Source organism: Pseudophryne corroboree, chromosome 12 (assembly GCF_028390025.1).
Source record: "Pseudophryne corroboree isolate aPseCor3 chromosome 12, aPseCor3.hap2, whole genome shotgun sequence".
Taxonomy (NCBI): domain Eukaryota; kingdom Metazoa; phylum Chordata; class Amphibia; order Anura; family Myobatrachidae; genus Pseudophryne; species Pseudophryne corroboree.
The window spans coordinates 63,543,436-63,563,747 of NC_086455.1; the positions used below are offsets into that span (position 1 = coordinate 63,543,436).

The 20,312-nt window shown below is 46.4% G+C and overlaps 1 protein-coding gene and 1 pseudogene across 1 annotated transcript in view; both read left to right on the forward strand.

The window, feature by feature from the left end:
* The window catches only part of UNC79 (unc-79 homolog, NALCN channel complex subunit), a 438,710-nt gene that overhangs the window by 14,406 nt on the left and 403,992 nt on the right, over positions 1 to 20,312 (forward strand). Inside the window, exon 3 of the mRNA XM_063947577.1 lies at positions 15,105 to 15,409. Within this exon, the coding sequence (XP_063803647.1) occupies positions 15,105 to 15,409 (305 nt within the window). The remainder of the gene's footprint in view (positions 1 to 15,104; positions 15,410 to 20,312) is intronic.
* LOC134981546 (U2 spliceosomal RNA) lies at positions 19,919 to 19,991 on the forward strand (annotated as a pseudogene).

Sequence of the window (20,312 nt, forward strand, 5' to 3'; positions counted from 1 at the left end):
AAACGGATCATAAGACAGTTCGTCACAGTCATACTAGTGATATCTCATGGGTTTCGGAGAGCTTGCTTCTCGAATCTCCAAGGAATACTTGCACACGATCTTGGCCCGCTCATAATACGTCCAACCTGTTACAACAGGGAACGTTCTTTTACCCATAGTTACCTATGTACCTATTACCTATGTACCGCAGCTGCGGTTGACGGGGTGAGGGTTCAGACCGCCCTCTTAAGAAAAGAAATAGGGCATTACAGTATCGGTTATACCAACCATGTTACGAGCTAGTAAGCCGCTTAAGGCAGCTCATTATTACAAAATTTGGTGTGCTTACATAGGTGGTAAAGCTCGGAAGTTTCCGACATTATCCTTCAAGTTACCCGTATTCTGTTAAACGGGGTGGGATGGAAAACTGCGTTTATCTGCACTGAGGGTGCAGGTATCTGTGTGGTCAACTTATTTTCAAAGACGTTTGACTCTATTGCGTCTGTACACACCTTTCTACAAGGTGTCATCAAAGTGCAGCCTCCATTTATCCCACCTACAGCGCCAGGTGACTTGAGGTTGGGTTCAGATTTCTTACAGTTTTCATATTTTGAACCCTTACAACAAATGGGGATTAAGTTTCTCACTTGGGAAAACATTTTTCTTCTAGCCTTAGCTTCGGCAAGGGTTTTGTTTTCATATTTGGGTGCCTTGTATTCCAAGCCACCGTATTTGAGTTTTCTCATGACAAAGTAGATCTTCGGACGAATTCCGCTTTCTTATTCTTCACATCAATATACCAATAGTGGTTCCTGTGTTGACAGCGCATTCTAGAATTCTGAATGTGGTACACGCATTACGCGTTTATATATGTCCCGAACGTCTACAGTACGTGATACGGATACGTTGTTTGTTCTCTATGATGCTGCCAACTGGGGTTAGCCAGTTTCTCAGCAGACATTATCCAGTTGGATAATAATGACTACAGGTCAGGCTTACTTTAAGGCTAGGTTACAGTCGCCTACGTCAGTAATACCTCATCCCACAGGTTCTGTGGGAATGTCAGACCCAGCGGGTCGTGGAGCGTCTACAACGCGGCTACATAGCCTTCAGTGCACCACGTTTGTGCACGTTTACACGTTATGAATGGTTGCGGCATCAGCATCTAGCTTTGGCTGCCTACTGTTACAAGTGTCAAACAGCTCTCCCGCCCACGAGGGAAGCTTTGGTACGTCCCAAGAGTACTCCAGTGACCCCTAGTGGATGAAAAAGAAAATAGGATTTTGGTACTTACCAGGTAAATCCTTTTCTTTGAATCCATAGGGGGCACTGGACGCCCACCCAGAGCAGTTTTACCTGGGTTGTGTTAAGCTCACAGGAGCTTAGGGTAACACATTTTACCTGGTTTGTATTAAGCTCAAAGGAGCTTATGGTAACACATTTTCACCGATTGGTTCAAACTATAAAGGTCTATCGGTTATGCTGTCAACTGTTTAGTTGACATTAACGTTATGGGTCAACTTTGTTGTTGTCCGTTATGTTATAGGAATTCTCCATTGTCAACCTCTCTATAGTAGTTCGCTCAGTAAAAACACTGGGTTCGTACACTGAGGTACTCTGGGATATGGAGGGGTGGAGAGTTCTAAATTTAAATATTCAGTGCCTTTGTTCTGCTACGCCGTCCATATCCCAAGAGTACTCCAGTGCCCCCTATGGATTCAAAGAAAAGGATTTACCTGGTAAGTACCAAAATCCTATTTTTTGGATGTTTATTTGCGGCCTCTGTGCAGGTGGAATTTATTATTCATGTCCCGCTGTCGCCCTCTCATCTTGTCAATAACATTTGTTTAAAAAATAAAATAAAATAAATGATAGAATCTGATTGGTTGCTACTGGCAACACCTTTACTTGTCCTCTTTAGAAGGTTTGATAGTTCTACCCCTAAGCTTAGTGGGACATTTGCTTCATAGATGAACCTGATAAATCGGATGATGTGGTAAATTTACGTCACAGAGCCGCACCAACCACAAAAACCACCCAGGGATTGTGTGGCTAATAATCCCTTCAGCTCATTCCTCACACAGTCACTTTCAGTCCATTAGAGAATGCAAGACAGTAATTGCAGCAAATCGCAGCAGTGTGGGGATGGTGTGTGTGGGTGTCATTATCACTTAGGTACAGCTAATAGAGAACAAGACATATTTAACTAAATCAAAAGAAATCTCTGGGAAAGGCAGCCATGCATTAATTGTCATTAATCTAAAAATGATAAAGTATTCTAAGTGGTGAGCAATGCTATTCTAAATGCTGGCAGTAGCCTCACTACAATATATAGGTTGGGTTTGGGTGATCGGCGTTTGGGATTCCGAATGCCGGTGCGCATGCACGTGGGGGGGGGGCAAGCGCAACAAAGCCCCTTGAGGGCTTGCTCTGCTTGCCACGCTGCGGGCTCGACGCTCGACACAGGTTCTATTCCCACTCTCTGGGTGTCGTGGACCCCTACGAGCAGGAATAGTCCCTGTTAGTCGGCATGCCGACTGTCAGGATTTTGAGGGGTTGGGATGCATGCGTCGGTATTGTGACCGGCGGGATACCGACGAGTGGTACGCTGACCGCAAACCATGTGTACACTGTATATTTAAAACAATGGGCCTTATTCAGAGATGGACACAGCCGATGCGTTCGCATGCAGCTGCTGCATCCATAGGGTCTGCACATGTGCACCAGCCATAGTACGTGTGCGTGACTCTTCACCATGCGATCGCATCCCGGATGGTGATTGACAGGTGACGGGTGTCCATGGGCGGCGCGGAGGCATTGGAGGGGGTGTGATCGGGAAACACAGGTGTGCCATGGACATTTCCGGGGCCGGCCTATGACGTCACCTGCGTTTCCTACGTATGGGAGCATGGCGAAGGGACCCCGGCCTACGCAGCCAGTCTGTGCAGGCAGGGGTTAACCTCTAATTAAATTGCAAACACATCACAGGGCGACGCCACACGGGTTACATACGTTTCACCTGGAGGGCGGGATGCTGCCCACCAGAATGCCCGCAGCAGGGCGATCACTAAGAGTCCCCTTGCGGGCTCGCTGTGCTCGTCATGCTGCGGTCTTGGTGGCTTGCTGCGCTCACCACAGGATCTATACCCACTCCATGGGTGTCGTGGACACCCACGAGTGGGAATAACCCTGGTGCTGCCGGCATTGCCAGCTGTCGGGATTTTGGTGTTAGTATCCTGAACGCCGGGATCCCGACAGCCGACATTTTAACTGCATCCCCGCCACACATGCGGGGCAGCCTTACCCTGTGCTGGACGGCCCCCTGCATGTAAGTATGTAGACGCTGATTTTGTTGCTGAAGCAAGCTCTCCACTATGTCTTGCACCCACAGTACTGCGGCACACCAGCGGTGGTGCTATTCTCCACTTGTACTTTATGTAGGCTCCAACAGCACACATGCAGTTTACATAAAGTCAGTAATGAATGGAGGCACTCACTAGGCTTGTTAACGAAAGAGCAGTATTTACTCCATTAAAGAAAGTGACATAAGATCAACATTTTGATCCACTTGGGAGCTTAATCATGATAACCAGTGAACCTGGGATCATGATTAAGATCCCAAGTGGATCGAAATGTCAATCTTCTTTAATGAAGTAAATACTGCTTGGTGAGTGTCTCTCTTCATAGAATATCTAGCCGGACTTTATACTCCTTGTGGTTTTCTACATTGGAGACAGAATTATCCACGTGGTCCAAATCCATTACAAAAAGAGCATATGTACTGGCTTTTACTGTATGCTCCTCCTTACACCAGGGTGGATTAAGCCTTGGGGGTCCCGGGCCACGTAAGACAGGGGGGCCCGATGGAAGGTGCGGGATGTATATTACATTGTGCATACATTCCAACATGTCCCATTCCAGGAGGGACAAAATGCTCTCTACCTGGATTTCCCACTTAATATATACATAGTTTCTGAGGTTGGAAAAAGACAATTTGTCCATCGAGTTCAACCTGTTAGTGATCTCCTACACTGTAATGTTTTTCTCTATCGTCCTAGTGGATGCTGGGGTTCCTGAAAGGACCATGGGGAATAGCGGCTCCGCAGGAGACAGGGCACAAAAAGTAAAGCTTTTCCAGATCAGGTGGTGTGCACTGGCTCCTCCCCCTATGACCCTCCTCCAGACTCCAGTTAGATTTTTGTGCCCGGCCGAGAAGGGTGCAATCTAGGTGGCTCTCCTAAAGAGCTGCTTAGAAAAAGTTTAGCTAGGTTTTTTATTTTACAGTGATTCCTGCTGGCAACAGGATCACTGCAGCGAGGGACTGAGGGGAGAAGGAGTCGACTCACCTGCGTGCAGGATGGATTGGCTTCTTGGCTACTGGACATCAAGCTCCAGAGGGACGATCACAGGTACAGCCTGGATGGTCACCGGAGCCGCGCCGCCGGCCCCCTTGCAGATGCTGAAGTCAGAAGAGGTCCAGAATCGGCGGCTGAAGACTCCTGCAGTCTTCTAAAGGTAGCGCACAGCACTGCAGCTGTGCGCCATTTTCCTCTCAGCACACTTCACACGCGGTCACTGAGGGTGCAGGGCGCTGGGGGGGGGCGCCCTGGGAGGCAAATGTAACCTATATAAAGGCTAAAAATACCTCACATATAGCTCCCAGAGGCTATATGGAGATATTTAACCCCTGCCTGATTTCTCTAAATAGCGGGAGACGAGCCCGCCAGAAAAGGGGCGGGGCCTATCTCCTCAGCACACGGCGCCATTTCCTCTCACAGCTCCGCTGGTCAGGACGGCTCCCAAGTCTCTCCCCTGCACTGCACTACAGAAACAGGGTAAAACAGAGAGGGGGGGGCAAATTTATGGCGATATTTTGATATAACAAAGCAGCTATAAGGGAGCACTTATTATAAGGCTATCCCTGATATATATATAGCGCTTTTGGTGTGTGCTGGCAAACTCTCCCTCTGTCTCCCCAAAGGGCTAGTGGGTCCTGTCTTCGTTAGGAGCATTCCCTGTGTGTCTGCTGTGTGTCGGTACGTGTGTGTCGACATGTATGAGGACGATATTGGTGTGGAGGCGGAGCAATTGCCAAATATGAGGATGTCACCCCCTAGGGAGTCGACACCAGAATGGATGCCTTTATTTATGGAACTACGGGATAGTGTCAACACGCTAAAGCAGTCGTTTGACGACATGAGGCGGCCGGACAATCAATTAGTGCCTGTCCAGGCGACTCAAACACCGTCAGGGGCTGTGAAACGCCCTTTGCCTCAGTCGGTCGACACAGACCCAGACACAGGCACTGACTCCAGTGGTGACGGTGACGAATCAACCGTATTTTCCAGTAGGGCCACACGTTATATGATTTTGGCAATGAAGGAGGCGTTACATTTAGCTGATACTACAGGTACCACTAAACAGGGTATTATGTGGGGTGTGAAAAAACTACCTATAGTTTTTCCTGAATCAGAAGAATTAAATGACGTGTGTAATGAAGCGTGGGTTGCCCCTGATAAAAAGCTGATAATTTCAAAGAAATTATTGGCATTATACCCTTTCCCGCCAGAGGTTAGGGAGCGCTGGGAAACACCTCCTAGGGTGGACAAGGCGCTAACACGCTTATCAAAACAAGTGGCGTTACCCTCTCCTGAGACGGCCGCACTTAAAGATCCATCAGATAGGAGGATGGAAAATATCCAAAAAAGTATATACACACATGCAGGTGTTATACTACGACCAGCTGTAGCGACTGCCTGGATGTGCAGTGCTGGGGTAGTTTGGTCAGAGTCCCTGATTGAAAATATTGATACCCTGGACAGGGACAATATTTTACTGTCGTTAGAACAAATAAAGGATGCATTTCTTTATATGCGTGATGCACAGAGGGATATCTGCACACTGGCATCACGGGTAAGTGCTATGTCCATTTCGGCCAGAAGAGCTTTATGGACGCGACAGTGGACAGGCGATGCGGATTCAAAACGGCATATGGAAGTTTTGCCGTATAAAGGGGAGGAGTTATTTGGAGTCGGTCTATCAGATTTGGTGGCCACGGCTACAGCCGGGAAATCCACCTTTCTACCTCAAGTCACTCCCCAACAGAAAAAGGCACCGACTTTTCAACCGCAGCCCTTTCGTTCCTTTAAAAATAAGAGAGCAAAGGGCTATTCATATCTGCCACGAGGCAGAGGTCGAGGGAAGAGACAGCAACACGCAGCTCCTTCCCAGGAACAGAAGCCCTCCCCGGCTTCTACAAAAGCCTCAGCATGACGCTGGGGCTTCTCAAGCAGACTCGGGGACGGTGGGCGGTCGTCTCAAAAATTACAGCGCGCAGTGGGCTCACTCGCAGGTAGATCCCTGGATCCTGCAGATAATATCTCAAGGGTACAGGTTGGAATTAGAGACAGATCCACCTCGCCGTTTCCTGAAGTCTGCTTTACCAACGTCCCCCTCCGAAAGGGAGACGGTTTTGGAAGCCATTCACAAGCTGTACTCTCAGCAGGTGATAGTCAAGGTACCTCTTCTACAACAAGGGAAGGGGTATTATTCCACTCTTTTTGTGGTACCGAAGCCGGATGGCTCGGTAAGGCCTATTCTAAATCTGAAGTCCTTGAACCTGTACATAAAGAAGTTCAAGTTCAAGATGGAGTCACTCAGAGCAGTGATAGCGAACCTGGAAGAGGGGGACTTTATGGTATCCTTGGACATCAAGGATGCGTATCTCCACGTTCCAATTTACCCCTCACACCAGGGGTACCTCAGGTTCGTTGTACAAAACTGTCACTATCAGTTTCAGACGCTGCCGTTCGGATTGTCCACGGCACCTCGGGTCTTTACAAAGGTAATGGCCGAGATGATGATTCTTCTTCGAAGAAAAGGCATATTAATTATCCCATACTTGGACGATCTCCTAATAAGGGCAAGGTCCAGAGAACAGCTAGAGATGGGATTAGCACTGGCTCAAGAAGTGCTAAAACAGCACGGGTGGATTCTGAATATTCCAAAATCCCAGTTAATGCCGACAACTCGTCTGCTGTTCCTAGGGATGATTCTGGACACGGTTCAGAAAAAGGTTTTTCTCCCGGAAGAAAAAGCCAAGGAGTTATCCGAGCTTGTCAGGAACCTCCTAAAACCAGGAAAGGTGTCTGTACATCAATGCACAAGAGTCCTGGGAAAAATGGTGGCTTCTTACGAAGCAATTCCATTCGGCAGATTCCACGCAAGAATTTTCCAAAGGGATCTGTTGGACAAATGGTCAGGGTCGCATCTTCAGATGCACCTACGGATAACCCTGTCTCCAAGGACAAGGGTGTCTCTTCTGTGGTGGTTGCAGAGTCCTCATCTATTGGAGGGCCGCAGATTCGGCATACAGGATTGGATCCTGGTGACCACGGACGCCAGCCTGAGAGGCTGGGGAGCAGTCACACAAGGAAGAAACTTCCAGGGAGTATGGACGAGCCTGGAAACGTCTCTTCACATAAACATTCTGGAACTAAGAGCAATATACAATGCTCTAAGCCAGGCAGAACCTCTGCTTCAGGGAAAACCGGTGTTGATCCAGTCGGACAACATCACGGCAGTCGCCCATGTGAACAGACAGGGCGGCACAAGAAGCAGGAGTGCAATGGCAGAAGCTGCAAGGATTCTTCGCTGGGCAGAGAATCATGTGATAGCACTGTCAGCAGTGTTCATCCCGGGAGTGGACAACTGGGAAGCAGACTTCCTCAGCAGACACGATCTTCACCCGGGAGAGTGGGGACTTCATCCAGAAGTCTTCCACATGCTGGTAACCCGTTGGGAAAGACCAATGGTGGACATGATGGCGTCTCGCCTCAACAAAAAACTGGACAGGTATTGCGCCAGGTCAAGAGATCCGCAGGCAATAGCTGTGGACGCGCTGGTAACGCCTTGGGTGTACCAGTCGGTGTATGTGTTTCCTCCTCTGCCTCTCATACCAAAAGTATTGAGAATTATACGGCAAAGAGGCGTAAGAACGATACTAGTGGTTCCGGATTGGCCAAGAAGGACTTGGTACCCGGAACTTCAAGAGATGATCACGGAAGATCCGTGGCCTCTACCTCTAAGGAGGGACTTGCTTCAGCAGGGTCCCTGTCTGTTTCAAGACTTACCGCGGCTGCGTTTGACGGCATGGCGGTTGAACGCCGGATCCTAAAGGAAAAAGGCATGCCGGAAGAAGTCATTCCTACTTTGATTAAAGCAAGGAAGGAAGTAACCGTGCAACATTATCACCGAATTTGGCGAAAATATGTTGCGTGGTGCGAAGATCAGAGTGCTCCGACGGAGGAATTTCAACTGGGTCGATTCCTACATTTCCTGCAATCAGGATTGTCTATGGGTCTCAAATTGGGATCTATTAAGGTTCAAATTTCGGCCCTGTCGATTTTCTTTCAAAAAGAATTGGCTTCAGTCCCTGAAGTCCAGACCTTTGTTAAGGGAGTGCTGCATATACAGCCTCCTGTGGTGCCTCCAGTGGCACCGTGGGATCTCAATGTGGTTTTGGACTTTCTAAAATCTCATTGGTTTGAACCACTAAAAAAGGTGGATTTGAAATATCTCACTTGGAAAGTGACCATGCTTCTAGCCCTGGCTTCTGCCAGGAGAGTATCAGAATTGGCAGCTTTATCTTACAAAAGCCCATATCTGATTTTCCATTCGGACAGGGCAGAACTGCGGACTCGTCCGCATTTTCTCCCTAAGGTGGTGTCAGCATTTCATCTGAACCAGCCTATTGTAGTGCCTGCGGCTACAAGTGACTTGGAGGACTCCAAGTTACTGGACGTTGTCAGAGCATTAAAAATATATATTGCAAGGACAGCTGGAGTCAGAAAATCTGACTCGTTGTTTATATTGTATGCACCCAACAAGATGGGTGCTCCTGCGTCTAAGCAGACGATTGCTCGTTGGATCTGTAGCACAATCCAACTTGCACATTCTGTGGCAGGCCTGCCACAGCCTAAATCTGTAAAGGCCCACTCCACAAGGAAGGTGGGCTCATCTTGGGCGGCTGCCCGAGGGGTCTCGGCATTACAACTTTGCCGAGCAGCTACGTGGTCAGGGGAGAACACGTTTGTAAAATTTTACAAATTTGATACTCTGGCTAAGGAGGACCTGGAGTTCTCTCATTCGGTGCTGCAGAGTCATCCGCACTCTCCCGCCCGTTTGGGAGCTTTGGTATAATCCCCATGGTCCTTTCAGGAACCCCAGCATCCACTAGGACGATAGAGAAAATAAGATTTTACTTACCGATAAATCTATTTCTCGGAGTCCGTAGTGGATGCTGGGCGCCCATCCCAAGTGCGGATTATCTGCATAAATTGTACATAGTTATTGTTAACTAATTCGGGTTATTGTTGAAGGAAGCCATCTTTCAGAGGCTCCGCTGTTATCATACTGTTAACTGGGTTTAGATCACAGGTTGTACGGTGTCATTGGTGTGGCTGGTATGAGTCTTACCCGGGATTCAAAATCCTCCCTTATTGTGTACGCTCGTCCGGGCACAGTACCTAACTGGAGTCTGGAGGAGGGTCATAGGGGGAGGAGCCAGTGCACACCACCTGATCTGGAAAAGCTTTACTTTTTGTGCCCTGTCTCCTGCGGAGCCGCTATTCCCCATGGTCCTTTCAGGAACCCCAGCATCCACTACGGACTCCGAGAAATAGATTTATCGGTAAGTAAAATCTTATTTTAAGACTGATTGGTGTCACCGGGTGGTATTCATGTGACCGCCGGTCAGCTGACCGACAGTCACATGACCTCCTCCACCAGCCCGACGGGTCACTGTCCCGATGGTCGGCATGCCGACCAACAGGGACTATTTCCACTTGTGGGTGTCCACGACACCCATAGAGTGGGAATAGAACCCGTGGCGACCGCAGGTCGCCACCGAGCCCGCAGCGTGGCGAGCGCAGCGAGCCCGCAAGGGGCTTGCTGCACTCGCCCCTCACCGCCGGGATCCCGGCGTCGGTATGCTGCCGGGATCCCGGCGTCGGTAAGCTGACCGGCGGTCAGGAGACCGCCGGTCAGCCGTACTACACCCGTGTCACCTGTGTTGAACTATTTAATTGATAAGAAAGGTACTTTACTACAGGTGATTGCAATCATAAATTAAAAAGGAAGTCTAGGTAGAGAGCATGTTGTTCCTCCTGGAATGGGTCATGGTGGGAGGTATACATTGTGTATATTAAATTTAAACCAATGGTGTATTTTAGTTTTAACTAATAGTTTAAAAATACCTGGGTCCTGTTTATAGGGGGTAATTCAGAGTTGATCACAGCAGCAAATTTGTTAGCAGCTGAGAAAAACCATGTGCACAGCAGGTGGGGCAGATATAACATTTGCAGAGAGCGTTAGATTTGGGTGGGTTATTTTGTTTCTGTGCAGGGTAAATACTGGCCGCTTCATTTTTACACTGCAATTTAGATTTCAGTTTGAACACACCCCTCCCAAATCTAACTCTTGCTGCACATGTTATATCGGCCCCCCTGCAGTGCACATGGTTTTTCCCAACAGCTAACAAATTTGCTGCCTCGATCAACTCTGATTTAGGCCCATAGTTCCACCTAATTGAAAGACAACTATTTTATAAACTTTTCTTGTAGTTGAACAAAGTCATCTTAACCATAAAATACATATAGAAAAATAAAATAATTTATCTTGTAACATGCAAGAATAGCAGCAGCCTCTGTACTACATACTCACTGGGACAGGACTCAGGAGGACTCTTTATGTGTGTCTCTATATCTAGACCCAAATGGTTTAGTTGCATAACAGTTTACACAGGACTTAGACACCCAGGCGGGGAGGAGGAGTAGCTGGGATCCCTATGTCACTTATACCCCTTTCACACCGACAAATATTTCCCGGGTTATTGCACATGAACGCGCATCAACCCGGGAATTTGCTCAGTGTAAAAGGGTCCTGTAAGAATATCCTGGGTCGGGCGTCCTGGATTGAATCCGGAATCGTCCCGCGATGCGTGCAGTGAGAACGGGTATGCCGGGTCAAGGCGACCCGGCACCCGTTCTCTGCATAGGAGGAGGCAGTGCTTGGAGATAATTATCTCCAAGCACGGCCTCCGGTAGCGTCAGCGGTGACGTCACCATCCCGGCAATATGCCGGGTCGGGCTGCAAGTCTGAAGGGGTCTCAATCCGGGTCGCACCTGGGAAGCACCTGTGACCACATTCCCGGGTGCGACCCGGCTATTGTCAGTCTGAAAGGGGTATTACAGCTCTCTCCGCCCTCCTATCTCTTCTCTGGTCAGAAAGCTCTGTTGGTAGCTCACGAAACATGATATTCCTGTGTCCCTACCTGCACTGCATACTGTCCTGCTCGCATTCCGGCTGCTGGAGCTGCTGCTGCTTAAGAGGTAAAGCTAGTGATGTCAGTGTGCTCTGGCCGGGGGGGCCCCTGACAAAGGGGGGCCCAGGATACAGTATACCCTGCACCCCCCCTTAATCTGGCTATGCCTTGCACCCTATTCTAGGTAGACAGGTTAGGAAAAAACATGGATGAATGTTGGCGTGTATGCTGGTGTCATGTTGCCAGATGTCCTTTTCCACGAGGGGGGGATCATCAGAATTATTGGAAAGGAATAAAGTGTATGTCCATTGATTAACAGATAACAAATAGATTATATCAGGTTAATTTTATTCGCCTCGGTTTACTAACTTGTATTGTGGCTCAATTTGCACTGAATTTGAAACAAAAACATCACGTGTGATTTGTTGAAACGATGTGATTTGTTGAAATGATACAAAAGATCAGCTCGCTGTAAGCCAATCGTTTTATCGGAATACATGTGATGTTTTCATTGTTCAAACGCTGGCTGAGAACAAGGTTGGGTCTGCATTTAAAGTGGTCAATCCTGTTATCTTCCAGTTCCCTGGGTGTGGCTATATTCCGCATTTATGGTAGCTCCAGACTCATGGGGTCTGATTTATCAACAAGTTTTATCGTACACAACTAGTTTTAAAATGATATATGATAAGTGGTACTCCAGCAATCAGCTTCTGTCATGTGTTTGAAAAATGACAGTTAGGAGCTGATTGGCTGGAGCACCATTTGTCATACACAACAAGTTTTAAAACTTGTTGTGTATGATAAAACGCATTGATAAAGCAGCCCCATTTGTTTGCAGTCCATTGGGGCTGTTTACAAAAATCTACGAGTTTGGGGCGAGCACAGTCCGTGAAGGGGGCAACTTGTGGTGCTGTTGCTGGTGTTTCTATGCCATAGCAATGGTTATTCGCCCACTCGCTCTTAAGTGAATTGATCAATTCATCCTGCTACTTGAGCAGTGACACAAGTTAGTAAAAAGGCTGATTTATCAAGGAATGTAACTTTTCCATCAGCTTATTGGCTCCATGTTTTACTCCCATCAGGTTATGAATTTAAAAAATAAATAAAATATATATATTTTTTTTCAACTCCTAATTGGATGGATGGAGGTGAAATCTGGTCTGCTAAGCTGTTGGGTAGTTACATGCTCAAAGTATTGGAACATTTATTGACGCAGTAATTGCGCTGGCAAATATGTGCAGGGCTATCGCAATACAATCCCTGTGTACCACTAATGTGCAAGCATATGTTGGGCCTAATTTAGACCTGATCGATGCAACGGCAGCGATCACAGCCTGAAGCCCTATGTGGTGCACGCATGCGCAGCGTCAGTACTGCGTGTGCGCACACAGTGAGGTGCAAAAGCATCTCACTGTTGCGTTCGCCTCTACATAATTGACAGGCATAGACGGGAGTGCCGGCGGCGTTGGGGGGGCGAGTGGGTGGCATTAGGTGGGCAGGCATGTCCGGACCGTTGCTGGGGTAGGCCACGGTAGCTGCATGACATCACACAGCCGCTGCAACCCAAAGCATGGCGGGTAGTCGCCTTCCTCCGCAGGGAGCTACTCGCCGTGGTGCGAAAGCGTCGCCGCTATGCGATGTGTGTGTTTGTGTATGTGGGAGGAGGGGGGGGGGTAGGGCATGACATGCGGGGTGACCTAGCCCTGTGCTGGGAGTCCCCCCGCATGTCAGAGATTGTGATCGTAGATGTGCTATTTTTAGCACGTCTACTATCAGCTCTGGATCACCCCTGTTGTTTTAATCTGTACATTGATGGTCATTCTGAGTTGATAGCTAGCTGAAAATGTTCGCTGAGCAGCGATGCAAAAAAATGGCACTTCTGCGTATGCGGCGCAATGCGCACGCACGACGTACTTTCACAACAGCCAAAGTAGTTTCACACAAGATCTAGCGAAGCTTTTCAGTCGCACTGCTGGCTGCAGAGTGATTGATATGAAATGGGCATTTCTAGGTGTCAACTGACCGTTTTCAGGGAGTGATTGAAAAAACGCAGGCGTGCCAGGAAAAACGCAGGCGTGGCTGGCTGAACGCAGGGCGTGTTTGTGACGTCAAATCCGTAACTAAACAGTCTGATGTGATCGCTAGCGCTGAGTAGGTCTGGAGCTACTCTGAAACGACACAATTTTTTTCCTTAGTCGCTCTGCGATCCTTTCATTTGCACTTCTGCTAAGCTAAGATACACTCCAAGAGGGCGGCGGCTTAGCGTTTGCATGGCTGCTAAAAACAGCTAGCGAGCGATCAACTCGGAATGACCCCCATAGACCAGCATGCTAGCCCTGCACCTATTTATCTGTGCCATTTTCACTCCAATAATAATGTTCAAAGAGTAGATAAAATCCCACAAAACTTCTTACAGCGATGTTTCAATAGAGCATCTTCGGATGCAACTGTTGTAACAATTGTATAATGACTCAACTTCCATTAGTAACATGCTGCATCAGAAACCGAAATCAGGAGAGAATCATTACATCACTCATAAAGGGGGATGTCTCTGCTGCATGTCATATCGCATTGTTTAAACAGTATCATTTATTAGCAATCAATGTTTAGTATATGCAGTATACAGTACAAGTCTAGTATATTTTATTCTAATTATGTATTTTCTGAGACCTGTTGTTATTTATCAAGAAAGACAGGAATGTATTTTTTGGGGGTGGAATTTACGTAGCAAAGAAACAGAATTGTGAATTGAAGTTATTTTTTCTCCTGTAATGTTATCAAAAAGAATTCTAGAAATGTTTTATGCAAGCACCTCTGTAGGGGTATTACTGATGACAGATGTTACAGTTATATAACAGTTAGTAGCAAATATATTTATTTATTGATATTGTTTAGCGCCATTAGCCTATAAAAGAACTGTTTGCTTAGTCAGACACTTATGAAGGTAACAAGTTAACAAAATAGTGTTTGTATTGTTAAAAATAATCTTTCCTCCCTAAACATGGAGAATGCTAAATTAAAAGCACATATGCCATTGCCATTAGTTCACTTATGCTACAAATCATCAATTATATATTATTTTTAAAGCTTCCTCCCAGTAGCTTTAGTGCACATTTTTAGAAAGAAATATTATTTCTTAATTCATGTGCCTGTTGAAACCTCATTATGTCAGATGATACTGATGGAATGTCATGAAACAGTATCATGAAATACATACAGACATTATTTTGGTACAATAAACATGTGTTTTTTAAGAAAAATTTCTTAACAAACTCACATGTTTATTACTGGCTAAAACATGTTTCTGAAAGTGCCACACCTATATTTTACAGGTGGAATTTTGTGACTGCGCTTACGTTAATGTATCAAGACAATCAAAGGCGAAACAAAACATAGCAATGCAACGATTGGCTGAGAACTGTTGGAAGTAGTAGATTGATAATCTGAATTGATAACGAAATTGGACCTGTAGATACACTGATTGGGCGTGGGGTCTTTTTGCCGATGGACGTGCCTGCGAAGTAGGGGTGTGGCACTGAAACATGCATCCTTATATTTTTGCTCCTTATGAACCAGATAACACATGAGATGCAATGAGAATGTTCAGTTACAAGCTAATTCCAATTTTCCTATTGCTGAGAGTGAAAGTGAAGAGATCTAGTCTAGATAATGCATTGGTAGGCATTGCATCTTATGTGGTGTATATCTGGTGTTTTATTCTTTGTTTTATAGTGTCATTTCAATGTAATGTGCTGTTTTTTGTGTCTTTGTTGTCTCTTTTTTTTCTTTATCCCCTCAACAGCATTTTGTCCCGGTCAGGCAAGAAGGAAAATCAAGATGCCTCCAATTTGACAGTGCCTATGACTATGTGTCTTTTTCCTGTGCCATTCCCACTCACCCCATCTCTAAGACCGCAGGTCAGTTCCATCAACCCTACTGTTACTCGCTCCCTCCTTTACAGCGTCCTGCGAGATTCTCCATCAGAACGGGGCCAACAAAACCGTGATGCTCAATTATCAGAGTACCCTTCATTGGACTATCAGGGGCTATATGTGACTTTGGTGACCTTGTTGGATCTAGTCCCTTTGCTTCAACATGGCCAACACGGTAAGGATATTCTTGTTTTTATTCCCTAAAATAATTGTGCTTTGACAATGCTAATTCAGTCTGGGACTCAAGACGCACAGGGGGAGATTTATCAAAGCTTGGAGGGAGATAGAGTGGAGAGATATAAAGTACTAACTAATCGGCTTCTGTCAGTTTTCAAACACAGAGGCAGATGTATTAACCTGGAGAAGGCATAAGGAAGTGACAAACCAGTGATATGTGCAAGGTGATAAAGGCACCAGCCAATCAGATTCTAACTGTTAATTTACATATTGGAGCGGATTGGCTGGTGCGTTTATCACCTTGCACATACCACTGGTTTATCACTTCTTTATGCCTTCTCCAGGTTATAACATCTGCCCCAAAGCCTGTAAAAAGCAGGTAGGAGCTGATTGGCTGGTACTTTATCTCCATCCACTTTTATCTCTCTCCATGCTTTAGAAATATCCCTCCACAATGAGGTCACAGTTGAGAAGTGTATCAATCTATAACCTTCCCCACTTAATGAAAACATTCACATTGATTACAATGACATCAGCAAGTTATGTAAAGTCAAGCTAGTATTTAATTACTGGCAGGAGACTTTGGACATTAAGGGGGGAATTCAATTGTGGGATAATGGATTCACCAGGCCGAATTAGCACGACACCCGTAACACTTTATGGTGGCAGGATCTTGCAAAATGTTCTCTTCCCCATAGGGTAGCGAGCACCTTTGAGCGAAAGGGATGCAAATCGGGCCAGGTAAAAGGTGGCAACCGTGTTGCCATTGCTGCCATTTAACCCCTGCAGCAACACAAATTTACACCCTTTGCCCACAGTTGAACTCCCCCCTTAGGATCCTATGCTATATCAATAGTTAAGATGATGCACAAAAACCCTCAGTTCAGTATGGCTTGTACCTACATGCTCTTGCTGCATATCTATAGAAAAATGCTCTTGTATTAAACCCAGAGTTTATATTGTATAAGATATATTAGTATTTTAGTAAGCACAGTAATCAACTTGATCAGTGTCTTGTGTAACAGACTATTCCATGTGTACCAATATTTTTGTCTTCTAAAAGATGACCTGCACAAAATACACGTTGGACTCAGTGATCTTATTCACTGGGAACTAGTGATACATCGTTGGGATGATTAGCAGCGCATAGAGGAAAGCTGAACAAATGTATAGTAAGCTTGTGGTGTGTAATCCAATAGCATTGATTATAAAAACAAATTGTAAAACTAATATGTCAGGCAAACAACAGCAAAGCAAAAAAAAAAAAAAGTAACTTTCTTTCTTGGTAAAACCATGCGGCAAAAATACTGAGGTACCTTGGGAGTAGGGAGGGGGTGGAGAGTTACTAATTTAAATATTTAAATGTGCCTATCCTGCTAACGCCCCATCCATATCCCAAGAGTACTCCAGTGACCCCTAGTGGATGAAAAAGAAAAGGATTTATCTGGTAAGTACCAAAATTCTATTTTCTTGGTAAAACCATGCGGCACTACAGGTGGGGCAGATGTAATGTGCAGAGTGATGTATTTTTGGGAGGAGCGTGTCCAAACTCAAATCTAAATTGCAGTGTAATACCCCTTTCACACAGAGGATTTTACCCGGTAATTTGCCGGGTCAACCAGGTAGTTTTCTTTGTCGAAGGGTCAACCCGGGTTGAAATTCCCTCGACTTCGACCAAGAAATTTACCAGGGTCGTAGACCCAGGAATTTTGACCCGGGTAGACCTTTCACACAGAAGAAATAACCGCGTTGATCCGCAAATTACCGGGTAGAACTGCTTTACCCGGTAATTTGCTTCCCTGTGTGAAAGGTGGGTTAGGCTGTGTCCGGCAAAGTGACCTGGCACTGAAATGCTGTGTATAAGTCAGGAATTTCAGAGCTTTCTGTCTGAAAAGGATAGAAGAATAACAGTTTCTCTGACATGCAGAGGGGCACCCAGAACAGGGCTAGTCCGCCCCGCGTGTCAGGCCCTGCCCTCCTCCCGCACGGCGGTGACGCTTTTAAACTTGCTAAGTATCTCCCTGCCTGCGCAGCCTAGCTGCGGTGGCAGGCAGCTACCCGCCATGTCCCGGGTCGCTGGGGCTTGGTGTGACGTCTCGCAGCTGCCACGGCCCTCCCCCGCAATGGCCTGCGTTGTCCGGACCACGCCCCACCAACAGCGTTCTAACGCTGTTGGCACGCCCCCTCCCACCCCGCGACTGCCTCTGCCTGTCAATCAGGCAGAGGCGATTGCAGCCCTGAGATGCTTTTAGCATCTCACTGATCCTCCCGGGGTACTCACTTTCAGTTCGCCCGCTGCACGTGCGCACTCCCCAAAGGCCTTCAGACTGCAGCTGCAGCGATCCAGTCTGAATCAGGCCTCTAGTCCGGACTATGGTACTTAAGTAAAGTGGTATAATGTACTGAGTTATGTATTCACACGGATATGCAATGAAATTGGAAAGTGTAAACTGAATTCTTTAATGAAAGTGTAATGGGAGACAAGATTGTAATGTTGCATGGTATTTATGTTATATGTTATAGTAGATAAAAAGGATGTGATTCTGACTGCAGCGATCCAGTCTGACTTAGGCCCCATGTTTTATTGGGATGCAGTCAAAATGCCGGCGGTCGGGAGTCAAAATGCCGGTGGTCGGGATCCCGGCATTCAGGGGACTGGCGCCGGAATCCAGGCGGCCAGCATTTTACCAATGGCCGGCATCCTGAGACCCGCCCCTAATTCCCACTCGGTTGGTGGGATAAATATATATATTTATAAATGGTAATGTATTGCATCCGCAAGCTTATTTTCAGCTGTTCAGTATACGCTGTTAATCATTGTTATTATTATCATTATTGTACTTTGAGAGTCCAGTCATTTTATTTGTAACAGATGCTGATATTACGTGCATACTCAGTATATATATATTTTTTGATAGTGATACTTTGTGCCACATGCCTCAGTGATGTCACATGCCTCATTAATGGACAGGTTGCTTTCTCATGGCAGGCTTGCTCTGTATTAGCGTTTCTTCTATATCCTCAGAGAATGGTCACAGTTTGTAAATACTGTACATGCTCAGGTTTGTATACTGTAGATGGTATATGTAAGGAGGTACAGTATGGCTGTCATATAGTAATATAGTGGTTCGGTAGAGAATGCTGGCGGTCGGGATGCCGATAATCAGAATCCCGACAGGGGAAGGTAAGTATACTTACCTTTCCCAAATAGTCCCCTACCTCCTTACCCGCAGCCTGAACCTGAACCTTACCTCACCCGTGTTCCGCTACTTGCTCGGTCGGGTTTGCGGCGCCGGGGAGGTGACCCTATTTGGGATGCCGGTGTCTCCATTCTGAGCAGTGTTGGAATCCCGGTGTCGGTATTTCAACCACCGAGATGTTGACCTTTTGACCTGTCGACCTAGAATATGGCAACCTAGAGACCCTGTCGACCAATAGTGGTCGACCTAGTTACTATCGACTTAGTTACTGTCGACCTAGAGACCGGATCCCCCATATTCCACCCAGGCATGACACTCGCTTCACTAATTCATTTCAGATACCAGCGATCCCATACACTATAGCACCTCTGTGCGTACACTCAGGGTGACACATGTGCCATAGGGGTTTCCAGGATATACATGTACAGTAGCAAATAATCAGTCAACTGCAGAAACGTCGGCATTGCATTCAGCTTATGCTCTGAATCAGCGCCATAGTGGAAAGATACTGAAACCCCAAAACACGATATATTAAAGTCTACTCTCATTGTAATTTATCATTGTAAATCAGAATACCTTGATATAATAGTCTGCTCGGATGTACATAGTGATGCCCAAAGTATATTGCTATGTGTTGATTGATCAATTCATTTTCATATGTTATTTACTGCAGTTGGTGCTTTGAGTGAGTTAAGACTTTGTGGGTCATTTACTATGGACAAAAGTGCAGATTTTTCTGCTTTCATGTATACTTTTGCCTGGGTACATAAATAATACATATACCTTTGAAAAATGTTCCTATCGAGTTCCTGTCTACAGGTTGCACTAATGTCCATTTGTGAGTTCCATAACAAAATGTTGTAAATGACCTAGGGGTCTATGCACTAAGCTTTGGAGTGAACAGAGATTTGGGGGAGATGTACTAAGCAGTGAAAAGAGTGGAGAAGTGAGCCAGTGGAGAAGTTGCCCATGGCAACCAATCAGCATTGAAGTAACATTTAAAATTTGCATACTATAAAATGATACAAAGCAGCTGATGATTGCCATGGGTAATTGCCCTACTGGCTCACTTCTCCACTCTTTTCAGGGCTTAGTACATCTCCCAAAAAGTATCAGCCAATCAGCTACTAACTGCCATGTTACAGGCTGTGTTTGAAAAATGACTGGAAGTGGTTGGCTGGTACTTTATCTCTCTCCAAGGCTTAGTCCATAGACTAGATATTGTGCATAAAACAGACTATTTCTCACCTCCTATACTGTTAACCAATCACAGGCTTCAGTTTGGCTACCATGACAGCAGCTATAGCATCGCTTCTCGGCCTTTTGGCTAAGATCAAGTGTAGTACCTGCTCGAGGGAAACACTTGGTGGAGTACCTGTTCTTACACTAGGAGCGTTAGAGGTTCCTAGATGTGGAATGGAGATACAGCCTGTGGAGTACCATGCCGGGGTGTGGCAATGCCTGTGGTTGAGAGTGGAGAAAACCTGTGCTTAGTATCCGTTGCCTTCTTGGGGGTTGAAATAGGACCCCCTACGTGGAGCGGGAACGGCCTGGTCTAGTATCTACTCTCGTACTGGGGGTTGACCCTGGCACAGAGTGGGTATGAAGCTTGGTCTGGCTGAGAGGTCGGGAGCAACTAGAAGCTCGAGGTGATATGTGCTTCTAGTGCTGGAAGAGCCAGGGGTGCCTGAACCTGCACTG